This window comes from Gorilla gorilla, chromosome 17, assembly GCF_029281585.2.
Source record: "Gorilla gorilla gorilla isolate KB3781 chromosome 17, NHGRI_mGorGor1-v2.1_pri, whole genome shotgun sequence".
Lineage (NCBI taxonomy): Eukaryota > Metazoa > Chordata > Mammalia > Primates > Hominidae > Gorilla > Gorilla gorilla.
In genome coordinates this window covers 64085229-64098541 of record NC_073241.2, presented here as the reverse complement: position 1 = coordinate 64098541, position 13313 = coordinate 64085229, and the positions used below count along the sequence as shown (strand labels likewise).

General features: G+C 40.2%; 1 protein-coding gene across 15 annotated transcripts in view; it reads right to left on the bottom strand.

Annotated features, from left to right (window-relative positions):
• DTNA (dystrobrevin alpha) overlaps positions 1 to 13313 on the bottom strand; it is a 394389-nt gene that overhangs the window by 25353 nt on the left and 355723 nt on the right. For 12 of the 15 annotated variants that reach the window (XM_055368709.2, XM_055368711.2, XM_055368712.2 and 9 more), the window contains 3 exons: positions 12884 to 12981; positions 6415 to 6528; positions 773 to 869 (listed from right to left, as the gene is read on the bottom strand). In XM_055368709.2, the coding sequence (XP_055224684.1) occupies positions 773 to 869; positions 6415 to 6528; positions 12884 to 12981 (309 nt within the window). The remainder of the gene's footprint in view (positions 1 to 772; positions 870 to 6414; positions 6529 to 12883; positions 12982 to 13313) is intronic. The other 3 variants (XM_055368719.1, XM_055368721.1, XM_055368724.1) reach the window with 1 other exon arrangement.

Genomic DNA, 13313 nt, shown 5'->3' with positions numbered 1-13313 from the left:
GCTGCCCCAGGGTCTTCCCTTTACCATTCTCCTACCAGAAGTTTCACTTCCTGCCTTTGGCGTGTCACAGTTCCAATCCATACTGCTTCTTGCTTGTTTATATCAGGCAGGATGATCATGTGGCACTGATCACATGGGCTGACTGTAGACATGTGGCCATAATTTGCCTGCTTTTGACTTGAAATGCAATTTAATATATACTAAAGAAGGGAATAAGGCTTTACTAAAAGAAGAATGCCACTTCCCAATGAGAAAAACAGATTACAGCACTCTCCAGAAGACTTCTATAAATCATCTTATTAAACATTTTACTTACAGAAGAGTAATGAGATATTCTCTCTTAGAGTTTGTGTCTGAGTTCACTAGAAATCATGTGACCTACTGATAAAGCATACTAATGGAATAGAATATTTTACTGATATTAACAGTCACTCCTCTTAATCAGAATTGCTGAAAGCTACTAAATATAAAATATTTCTAAATAAATCCAGTTTTATTACTTGCAGACATAAAGAAACTGGAAATAAGCCAAGAAGAAGTTGCCCCATGAAGGCCCTCAGCAGTCTGGTTTCAGGAAATGGATAAGAATGTGTTCTATTACTGACAGCTACTACTACACTGGTCTAAGAAATTGTTTTACATCTGAGCTTGAAACAACATGTTGAGGGAAATCACATACAGCAACTGGAAAAACCATTGCACATTATGTGCAAAAATTTTCACCGATGACATGGAAAATAAGCTTAGGAAAAATTTATTTGACAGGTCTTACCTTTAGTAGCTTCATGAGACCCTCCAACTGGACCATTAGCTCTCTCCGGCTCTCCTGGAGAGCAGACATTCTCTGTTCCAGCTCATCTTTGCGCTGTCTAAGAAAGAAGCAGCTGACATCAGAAGCGGCATGCAACTCTCTGAGCTAATCACATTTCCATTCTTGAGGGACTTGTGGACTATCAGAAAAAGGGCATCTCTGGGTCTTTGACACGGTTACCAGTCAGGGAACTGTTGTCAAATGAATAAACAATTACAGCTGGAAGTGTTTCTTTTGTTAGCAGTCATACTACATCAGAATTAAAGTCCTTTTAGACATTTTGTTTCCTTCAGACCTTTCTACCCTGAATTAATCAACCATTGAATGAAATATTTTCTGAATGCTTACTATGTAGTGGGCCCTGTGATGTGCTATGGGGTCCCTTGAAACAAACAAAAACCAAATTGTCACTGAAAAAGGCAAATCTTCCAGATTCTCCAAATCTAAGAACCCTTTTGCAAATTCACAGAAAATATTGATTACCTTAGTATTTGGAAATATGATTTAGAAAAGTACATTTGAAATCTTCAGCACCCATTGAGGTGTCTCTCAGAGGTGAGATATTCACAGCACGTAGATACAATCCATTTAAATTTTTGGGTTTGAGTTTGGTTTCATAAAGTGAAGTCAAAATAAAGCCATTTCTACATACTTGTTCAACAAGTGAAGATGATATATAAGGTTCATGCTTAATTTTGTTTTGTTTTACAGACCTTTTATTAAACTGTCAGCAAGAATGAAAACAACTAAGGACAATCTATACTCGATCATTTATGTTGACACTAAGAGGTACCAAAAAGATCTTTAAAGGGGGAAAGAAATGAAACAGTATGATGAGGAATGTTAATGGTTCACAATTCTGAAGTATACGTATACTTTCCAAATAAATTCCAAATCCATTACTGAATGATTATTGCTGAATAAGTAATACATATAATTTTCCCATTGCCCCAAAGATTTGTTTGAGTTTGAAATATTCATACTTACATACTAAAACTGCATGGAAACTTTAAACATGTACATATTAATGCATAAATGGATATGGCTAGTCTCAATGATAGCATATTAAATGAAACTATGACAAGAACTCTGCAACAAAAAACTGATGATATAAAAATGTCACAGTGAGCTAGGTCAATGACTCACTCAATTGAAAGATATTTTGTGGGAGGACAGGTTAGTGATATAAATGATACATTTCTATTTTTTTCTATTTTTTTTAGAGACAAGGTCTCACTCTGTTGCCTACGCTGGAGTGCAGTGGCATAATCATAGCTGATTGTAACCTCAGTCTCCTGGGTTCAAGCAGTCCTCCGCCATCAGCCTCATGAGTAGCTGATACTACAGGCATGTGCCACCATGCCTGACTAATCTTTTTTTTTTTTTTTTTAAGAGATGGTTTCTCACTATGTTGCCCAGGCTTGTCTTGAACTCCTGGCTACAAGAGCTCCTCCTGCCTCAGCCTCCCAAAGCAGTGGAGGACATTTCTAATTCACTTTCTTATAGGCTTCTTCTATAATGAATTATGAATTTAAAATTTATAAATATTTCACAATTCTTTTTGAATAAATTTCTATTTTTAACTTTTTAACTATAAAATATAAATTTTTAAATTTATATTTTTAACTATTATTGCCACTTACAAGCAATCCTTACAAGAGTAAGGACTGCTTACTCTTGAAGCAATCTTTCTTTCAATTTCCTTTAAAATTGCTTCTTTTCTGAATCCAGAGGATGAGAAACATCATAATTTTATATGCTTTAATGGTATCTTATTTTAGTCTTTGTCTTCCTGGGTTGAAGCATTCTAATTTCAAAAGTCTTGCCCCATTCAAGAATATTCCTCAGTGACAAATTCAGGAGGTGTTCTTTCTCTTTCTCTTTCTTTTTTTTTTTTTTTTTGACCTTGTCTGTGTATGGTGTTCCAGGTACATCCACAGTAGTCTTTGGTACAAGAGTAGATAATGTTTCTGATTTCTTTCCAGTTCTCTTCTTGATACTGTTCTGTAATTTTGGCCCTTTGGCCACAGAAGCACTTTGGGAAGAGGGTTAAAGCAACCTTCTGAAACTGTAGGTGAGAAACACTAAGAGAAGCATTTAAAAACTATCAGAGAACGTTAACTGGTATTATTAGGTTGGTGCAAAAGTAACTGCGGTTTTTGCCATTAAGAGTAATGGCAAATTAATTTAGAATTAGTCAACACTAAAAAAATCTAATTGTACATTTATCTTACAGTAGTAATCTCTTAAACATATGACATCGAATTCAATTAAAAATTAATTTAAGAGTGTCTTCATTCAATCTTCTCTAAGTTTCCACCAGCGTTTTCCAAATGTAGGTATAATAACAAATCTGTGGTGTAACCTCCACCTTCCAAGGAGAATGAGAAAACAAGACTAAATAGTGATTTTCCTTTCCTAGCACTACATGTATTCATCTCTAAAGAAGTGCCTTTATTCTGATATTCTGTCAGATTATTTCTAATGTATATGTGTGTTAAAACCTACTTTCTTTTTTTTTTTTTTTTTTGAGACGGAGTCTCGCTCAGTCGCCCAGGCTGGAGTGCAGTGGCGCGATCTCGGCTCACTGCAAGCTCCGCCTCCCGGGTTCACGCCATTCTCCTGTCTCAGCCTCTGGAGCAGCTGGGACTACAGGTGCCCGCCACCACGCTCGGCTAATATTTTTGTATTTTTAGTAGAGACGGGGTTTCACTGTGTTAGCCAGGATGGTCTTGATCTCCTGACCTCGTGATCCGCCCGCCTCGCACTCCCAAAGTGCTGAGATTACAGGTATGAGCCACCGCGCCCGGCCGTTAAAAGCTACTTTTAGAACAGTGTTAGAACAATTGTCAAAATTTTAATATGGGTTTATATTAAATACGATATATCAACATTAACTTTCCCGAATTGAAGATGGTATCATGGTTATACAAGATAATTTTTTTCTTAGGAAATATATACATAAATTACACACAATTATACAAATTTTTTTCTAAGAAAAAATTTCTCGTTATAAATCATATATAAATACATAAATATATACACTAAGTGAAAGGTATGATATCTGCAACTTCTGTGTGACTTCTGTGAATCTCAGTTTCCTTATCCATTAAAGGAGTAGAATAATACTGCCTATCTCCTAGGTTTGTTACAGCAATTATACGGGACAGTGTATGTAGAGTTAGTATGCAGCAAAGCGTCAGATTAGCACATAGAAATGCCTATCATTCCTATTCATTGTCACTTCTGGCTGTGACTCAGCTTTCAGTTTTCTTGTGGCGAAAGTGAAAAGGGAAAGGGAAACACGATCGTTGAGAAACTTCATTGTGGTTTTAAGACAAAAATGAAAGTATGCATTAACGAAAAACAAAGCTCTGCCGTGCTCAGGTGTTAAAGTGTCTGAAGAGCAGAGCAAAGATAGAGCCTCCGGAAACATCCATGCAATCAACAGGAACTTGGTAAAATCCAAACACAGTCATAAAGAACTTGCTTCATTTCGTCTTTTTGTATGGAGGAAGAAAACAGGACTAATTCTGACAAGGGTTTCTGCAAAGAGGCATCTGTACTTACTATAAAAAGTATGACTCAGAGTTATAGATATACCTGGAACATAGTTGGCACCCAAACTGAAAGATGAAAAGAATGGGCTGGGTGCGGTGGCTCATGCCTGTAATTCCAGCACTTTGGGAGGCCGAGGCAGGTGGATCACGAGGTCAGGAGTTCAAGACTAGCCTGGCCAAGATGGTGAAACCCCGTCTCTACTAAAAGAAAAAAAAAAAAATACAAAAAATTAGCCGGGCGTGGTGGCACGCGCCTGTAATCCCAGCTACTCCGGAGGCTGAGGCAGAGAATTGCTTTAACCTGGAGGGGCGGAGGTTGCAGTGAGCCAAGATCGTGCCACTGCACTCCAGCCTGGGTGACAGAGTGAGACTCCATCTCAAACAAACAAACAAAAAACAAAAAGAAAAGAATGTAATACTTCCCAACTACAGGTGCCTTGTGAAAGATCAGTATGATATTTATACGACAGAATGTCTTTGAATTTATTTTTGTGTTGTTTGCCACATAAATACACTGGAAAACCAGCCTTATTCAAGGCATGGTAAGAAGCTAGTCTGAAATGGAGCCCACAGCAAGACTTTCATTTTGCAGCATGGGAGTAGTAGGAGAAACCACATTTCTTTTCCAAGGCCTGCTACTCCCTAGCTTCTGACTCTGAGAAGTGCACTGAAATGCAGTGGCAGAATCTGATTGAGGCAGGAGAATAGGGACTGGAGGCAGCGAAACTAAGGCCGATTTGTACTGACTTCCTAGAACTGAATGGAAAGGAAAACCTTGCCTTTCCACACCCAAGTAACAAAAGGATCCGAGGCTACTCCCTTTGTATGGTGAGGCAGATGAATAATGGAAAGTACTTCTGATTGGTCCCCTCCTGCAACCAATCAAATGTTTGCATAGGATGTCACTTTGTAACTTCACTTCAGCCTCTGATTGGTCGCCTCCTGCAAGCAATCAGAGTGGTCCTGGGCCAAGTCCTCATTTACACAGGGTGTACCCAAATAACTAATGGGAAACCTCCATAGGGTATTTAAACCCCAGAAAACTCTGTAACTAGGGCTCTTGAACTGCTTATGGGAGCTGGCTCCTACTCTGTAGAGTGTACTTTCGTTTCAATAAATCTGTGCTTTCTTTGCTTCATTCTTTTGTTGCTTTGTTTGTGCATTTTGTCCAATTCTTTATTCAAAATGCCAAGACCCTGGACAACTTCGTGGTCAAGACCCTTCACTGGTAACAAGATGACTTCTACAGTCCCTTCTAACTCAAGTATTTTATGATGACAGACTAAACAAGACTAGGCTTTTATGTTCCTTTATAGTACAAGAAGGTGTGATGCCTATTTTTAAAGATCTGAATATAAAGAAAGATATTAGAGACCAAGACTTAGAGAAAATCAGACTCCTTTTATGAGTTAGGGGTAAATTTTTAAATTTAAAAACCTGTGATGTTTATTTAACTGATTATTTCAAAAAAAGAGCTATGTTTAAATTGTTCCTAGTGAGACATGTTGTTTTTGATGTAAAGAACACTGCTGGCCGGGTGTGGTGGCGCATGCCTGTAATCTCAGCACTTTGGGAGGCCAAGGCAGGTGGATCACCTGAGGTCAGGAGTTTGCGACCAGTCTGACTAATATGGTGAAACCCTGTCTCTACTAAATACAAAAAAATTAGCCAGGTGTGGTGGCGCATGCCTGTAATCTTAGCTCTTGGGAGGCTGAGACAGGAGAATTGCTTGTACCTGGAAGGCAGAGGTTGCAGTGAGCTGAGATAGTGCCATTGCACTCCAGCCTGGGCAACAAGAGCGAAACTCTGTCTCAAAAACAAAAACAGAAACACACTGCTTTTCCCTGTACCAAATGAAAGAACAAAATATAAACAGCTTCTCTCTAAATCCCCCAAATATCAGCAATTACTTGTGTGCTATGAAAAAAACAAATGTCAGCAGCTAAGGTAGCTGAGGACTGTTTTCTGGCTAGACACTGCTAGACCTTCTCAAAGATCTCACGCATATATATTCCCTGAGATGACATGGGTGCTCTCTCCTACCTGAGGAGCCGGAGTTCTGCCAGCAGGGTGGGGTTTTGCTGTGCCTTCTCTGGCGTGGGCTGAGAAGCTTGTTCATGCTCTAGCCGAAGTCTCTGGATCTCCTGTAAGATTTCTCTTGGGAGAGAGGAGGAAGGTGAGAAACCAAGGTTAGTTAGCTTTCAGGAAACTAACATCGGAGCATATCAAGGCCACCAGAACAAAGAGAGAAGGGATCATCCCATGTTTAGGAGCAGAACCGACCTTCCCTAACCAACAGATTCCAGTGTATTTAAGAGGCTTTGACTATAGCTAGATGGGTGCTGTAGGTGACGGGAAGATTGGCTTCATTTCCAGTACATCCAAACCTAGAAGCTTCTGCAGCATGTTGTTGAGTTAAATCACCAGGGTCCAGTCATCTCTCTAGCAAGTAATGTAATGCATTACTACTAGCAAGTAAGGTAATGTGTCCAACTTTGAAGAGCATGCTGCTTAAGAGACAAAAATGCAACTTCCTGTTATTTACGATCACACTCTGACACCATAAAGTACCTGCAGCTACCAAGTAAGAGGAGCCTGAAGGGAAAATAAGGATAAATGGGGCTCATTTCACAAAACTAAGTAACCCCATTCTCTCAGCAAGAAGGGACTTCTCATTGAATTTATCTGACAAAACTCCAGTTAGACAAAATTCTTTCTCTTTTTTTTTTTCTTAAACCTCTCAGCCTTAACAATGGATCTCAGGGAAGTCCACCTTAGAAGGAAAGTGCTTTTAAAAAGATTCACAGTAATTGAGTCTGTGACATACAGTGCTATTGGTGTGACCTCTGTCGGGGGTGAGATGTGTCAGTCAACTATTGATGTCAGATCCTGGGCTTCCCTGCATTTGGTGAGCATTAGGCTAGCCATAAAGGATACGTGACCTGGCAAGGCAAATTATCCCTAAGTGAGTCAGAAGCCATTAAGCAGGGTTATAAGTCATGTATTCTTGGGAGCTGGGGGTGTCAGTTTCCTACTCAACAAAATGCATAGAAGCCAGTAAGACGGAGCAAAGCACTGCGAATGGAAGGTGAACTTGGTGTACAAGGAAGTGGCTTTCCATTTTGGAGGGCTGATTTAAAACTGCCTGCTTCGCAAAGCCCCCAGAATCAGGAGGCTAATGATTAGTGAGCCATTATACATTTCGTGGGTGTGGTGAGAAGATGGAACTGTAATTCAGTGGTTTTCAGTCTTTTTTTTTTTTCTCCTCTTTGTGATTCCATCGGGGAATCCTTTCTTTAAAAGAAATATGCCATGGATACCCAACATGTCAGATAGTTTAAGGGGTCGGGTGCTGCTGGGGTTAAAGAAATGAGGACAAGTCCCTGTGTTGCTGGGCCCTGCTGTGCCCTCCCAGGTGCCCCTGCAGAGCCCTCAGGATACCATAAAGCTCAGCCTGAAAATCAGTGCAGTGGGATTTCCAAGATTTCCTCCAGGGCTAACACCCTGATATTCTATGACTCCTGCTATTCTCCTTGTTCATTCTAAAGACAGAAACACAACAGAGCCATTTGGTCCAAGGAAGGAAAAGAGAGCAACAGCTCTGGTAAGAAAAAATAAAGAAGAGATATGTAACATGCATCGAGTAGTTAGTCTGTACCTGGGAACTCTGCTGACTTCTTTAATGTTATTTTATTTCATTCTATAACAGTTCTATTATATATAGGTACCATTATTATCTCTGTTTAATAAATGAGAGAATCCAGGCACAGACCAGTTAAAAGATTTCCCCAAGTTCGATAACAAGTAGGTGGTAGAGGTGATGTGAATCCAGGCTGGCTAGCCCCAAACCCCACATATATCAGCCTGCCTCAGTCTTCTGGTACTTGCTTTGCTAGGTCTAGCCAAGACAGGCTGTGACCTATACAATATAATTTGGAGATTCCTGGTACTCCTAATACTAACCCTGACTGGCTCCACCAAAGGTGCTATAAGGAACCATTACCTTCTAAAGATCATTACTGAAATGTCTGTGTGTTACCTAGGGTAGACAGAGTCATTAAATGAAATGAGGAACTCTATCTTCCCCTTAAACTCACAGATCTGATTATTGAGTTGTCACCTTAGAGACATGAGTTCCCTGGGTGGGTTTCCATGGTTGCAGTAGTATTACCTAAAGGAGCTTTTGGCCCTGGGATGTCTAGAGAGCCAGGCTGCTGGTTCAGAGAGATGAGCTCAGGATGTACTTGCTGCTCATCAGAGATGGGTTGGGGAGCTCTGGAACCCACAAAAGAACTCAGGGACAGAATGAATCTCTCTTTCCGCCATCTCTTCTCACTCCTGTCTTTTTTCCTCTCTAGTCCTTAAAGACATGCATTTAGAGAGTGCGATCCAAAAACGTCCAGGAAACAAGCAGCAAGAGTGATATTAAGGCATGGCCAGGGTTGTTGGGGCCTTCATGGTGCTTCATGCTGATTCTGGAATCAGAAATAGACAGAACCACATGGAGGCAGATATCTCTGGGGTATTTCCTCAAAAGAAGTCCCGCTTTCCCCTCAAGTGTGTTACCCCCATGCCCGAGTGGAAGCAGAGTATTGGAAGGGAAAACAAAGTGCTCTGAAGAAGTGGAAGAGTAGGTTAATTAACACTGCAACCAAGATAAAATATTCGCGGGCTTATGAATTTCTGTTAGTCTTTTCTTTCTAAGAAGGGATGGAGGTGTGATGCTGCAGCTTGTGGAAACTCTGGTCAGGGTTGACCTCCTTTTGATATTCCCCAAAGTCCCTTTTGACCTTGATGTTTTATCCCTTCTCTTTATATTGGGACAGATGGATAGGAGGAAGAAAAGAACAAGAGAGTGAAAGAAAAGAGGATTGCTAGTAAAATCTGAGTTGTGTGAAGGTCGTTGTTGGAAAATCTGGAATCCCTAATGGAAAGTTCAGAAATGAGTAATAGAATCTTGTAAATTAACATTTCAGCACTATTTTGCCTTTTGTCTAATCATCTCCTTTTTGGGTTCCTTTATTTTTATTTCTGGAACCATCTATCTAACATAGTTCCTCATCACTTCCCACCAGCTTCTAGTCAATCCCTTGTAAATGCAACCTGCATATTTAGTGAGCTGATTATTTTGCCATAAACATGCGGACATTCTGTCACTTGCCTGACCACTGCTGTCCATCATAACAGGATAGAATTAAAATTCTTTGGTCTGGTATACAAGCCTCATATACTGATGTTTTCATTTTATTCTTTGATTCCTCAGTGCTAGCCTGGCAAGTGTCTTGTTGCTTTTCTCAAAGTCTATGTGTATTTTTACCTTTAATTCTATCTCCCAACTTTCACTGCAAAATTTCACTGTCCTGAAATGTCCTAAAAACTCACCTTCCCCATGAAGTTTGCCCTACACAACCTAGACCACAATGATGGTGAAGTGGGTCATGTTGGGGAAAAAGAGTAGAAATAACACCTCAGATTTAAATTTTCATCTGTAGAATGGGGATGATAATAGTCACCCTGCCTACCTTAAATAGTTGTTCTGAGGATGAAATGAAACTATATTTGTACACATGTACTTTAAATGTATTTTAAAGTTGTCCTTATTCTCGCTTCAACCCCTCAAAACAAAAAACCAGGTTTCTTACTGCTGCCACCTGGAACCTGTGAGCATATGTTATTAATCCCAGCTGTGATCCCTTCCCCATTGGATGGCTCCATGCTTGTTAGCAATCATAATATGTCTTAGAGAAAAGGGACTAAGGGATGGAGAAGGGATTATGGAATGATGTCTGGTAGAAAGTCCGAATGAACGGACTACATAGAAAGTTAGGTCCTTCTTCAGAAAATGGCCTCAACTCTGGCGTAGTTCATTAAGGCCTCAAGCTGGCATAGCCTTCCAACAGCAGATAAAATGATTGTTTTTATCACTCCTTTCCTCCTTTCTTCTTTAGCTCTTTCTGTTGCCTTTATTATGGGACACTCACTGACTTACTGACATCTGTTAATTCTGAGTCATTTTAAATAAACCTTTCCACCATATATTATTGGTTGACTTTGTGGACTGAAAAAAATAAAACCCAAAATAAAACAAAACTGCTTTACATTCCATTTCTGACATTTGCTGAGGTTATCAACCGTAATATTTTGTTCCAAAAAAGCTGAAACTTTGGATTAAGTCTAACTGTCAATAATTTAAAACTGGCTTATTTTGCTTCTTTTTCTTGCCATGATCTTTCCAGTGCCTGAATTGGTGTAAAGTATCAGTACATTTGAGGACGGCCCCTCCATTCTCCTACTCTCCATTGTCATCAGTGTCATCAATACTCACGCAAGCATTCCACGAACCACAAAGTCCAATGGTTCTTTTACATTGTTTGCTTCGAGCCCTCTGCCTGCTAGCTCAGCTCATACACTTTCTCCAATGCCTGCCTGTCCCCACTTTTACTTGCATCCCCCAACTACCCTTTTCCTTTTTTTGGGTTGTTTCTCCTACCTTTTTTAAGTGCCTTTGCTCATTTGAAGACTTGGCTCCCACTCTCAATGCTTTTTTCTGACTTGGCACAACTACTTGCACATAGTAGATATAATAAATGATACATAAAATAGAATAGGTAATTTTACAGACTTGTGAGTATCCAGAACAAATTCCAATTTGTATGGCTATTTTTTTTTTATAATTCTTCACTATGCATCTGCTCTTTCCCTTCTTAATTCTTTCCTCCTATTATCTGCTACATTGAGAGGGATCACATGTGACAAACTTTTTTTAATTTTATTTTTAAATTTTTTTATTCCAGCTCTGATGTGAGCACATCTCCCTGGGGGTCAGAGTAGAGCAGTAGTTTCAAAGGCGATGGAGTCATGGTGTCACATTTATGAAGCTATTTCTATCCTAATTTGTGGTTTCCTAATGATGACAGCCAGGTCTCAAGACAACTAAGCCAAAAGCTCTCCTTACTAGAAAAACATATGAAAAAGTGCCAACCAGAGTTTGCACCCTCCTTTTTATTCTTTCTTGAGAACTTTAAAGAATACTTTGATCATTTATCTCCAAATTCTCAGGTCAAATTTTACAGGCATGAAATAATTATCACAACCTCCTCCTTTACTCCTCCAGTTTGACCTCAAATGTCACATCAATGTTTAAGAATGGGGTTAAGCATGGAAATGTTTTGGTGCTGTTTCAAGAAATATATTACTAGAATGTGTTAGGTTGGTGCAAATGTAATTGCGTTTTTTGCCATTAATAGTAATTAAAAATAATGGCAAAAACCACAATTACGTTTGCACCAACCTAGTACAAGTTGTTCCATGTTGGGTTTCCTCAGCACCAAGTTTGAGACTTAACTCAGCTATTCATCGTTTTCTCACTCAATGTATATCTACTGAGCTTCTACAATTGCCAGGCCTGGTTCTGGGCTCCAGGGACCATTTAGCCATGGCCTCTGTTCTCAAAGAACTTCCGTTTCAGTCCGGGAAGACAGAAAATAAACGAAGAAACAAACACACATGGTTATTTCAGATAGTGATAAGTGACAACCCCCTGCCCCCAACACACACACAGGGGGATGTAATTGAGACTAGTTTCTGGGCTAGGGGCGATTAGGTAGGATCAGACAGGTGGTCTTTTAGGAGATGATATTTGAGCTGAGACCTCAGTGATGAGAAGGAGCCATCTGCACAGAGACCCGGAGGAAGAGCTTTCTAGGCTGAGGGAATGACTAGTTTAAAGGCTGTAGACAGGAGGAACACATGGGAGGTGGGAGTGTGCTGAGCAAGGTGAGCTGAGGCTGGAATGGCAGGAGGGAATCAGGTCAGGTAGGACCTTGCAGGTGATGGTTAGAGGAGTAGGATTTAACTGAAGTGTGATGGGAACACATTAGAGGGTTTAGACCTGGAATAACATAAGATTGATGTTTTTGAAAAGGACAGGCTGAACTGGGTGATGGTGGAGATGAGCTGGACAATTTTTGGGGTGTATGCTGTGGAGGTAGACTGTGAGTCAATCCGTGTTGAATAGAGGAAGAACCTGCTGATGGGCTGCAGGTGGAGATCTTTGGATGTTTGGAGAGTAACTGGGTGATGGTGGTGTCTCTCCAGACGCCTCTTTAGCTCAGGGTCCTTCCAGGGGGGCCTCTCTGGTGAGCCTCCTACCTGTTTCTGGGTGGTAGAGACGCCTTCTACCTAGTACCCAGGAGGGTCCTCCTGTACTAGAAGCTCTTGAACAAAATTAAGTATCTCAGAAAAAGGGAAGTGAGACCGTCTAGAGGGGCAACATTAATTGCATTGACATCTCAGAACTATACACATGCATGCACACGCCGTTTTCTCATGGAGCTTCTGAAGTTCTAAAGATCTAAAGACCAGCTTTTTGGAAATGAGCATCACTGAGTGTAGGTGTCTTCCCTTGAGTAGGCATACAGGGTGTAAAGCCCTGAAACTTTAAAGCACGACCATAGTTTATTAAGGAATGCGCACATTGATCAAACAAGCCAGCACGTCTACAAAGTCTCACCTGTTCTTGTTTTCTAGCTCAGCAATCAGCTGCCTTTGCTGCTTATTCGCATCGATGGTGAAAGAGATGTCAGGAGCACTTCTCTGCTGAGGTGGCTGCTGTAAAATATGTAGTTTATAAGATTTCATATTGAGAATGTGAACCTATGTATTTGGGAAGGCAGGAGTCATGAGATATGCAGACAAGGAGCAGGGAACTATTTCTATCAAAACAAAGAAAGCAAATACATAAAATTCAATTGCCATTTTTCTCCTATGGACCAACTTTTCTGTGGATCTGGAGCACATCTGTGAGGTGGAAGGCAGAACAGAATTCTCTGGCAGGCAAATACACAAAAGGTAGGAAAAATGATTTTTCAGCTTTCTGACTGAAAATCTTTGGGAAGTGATTTTATTTTTGCCACACTGTCCCCATTGTACCTATTCTTTCA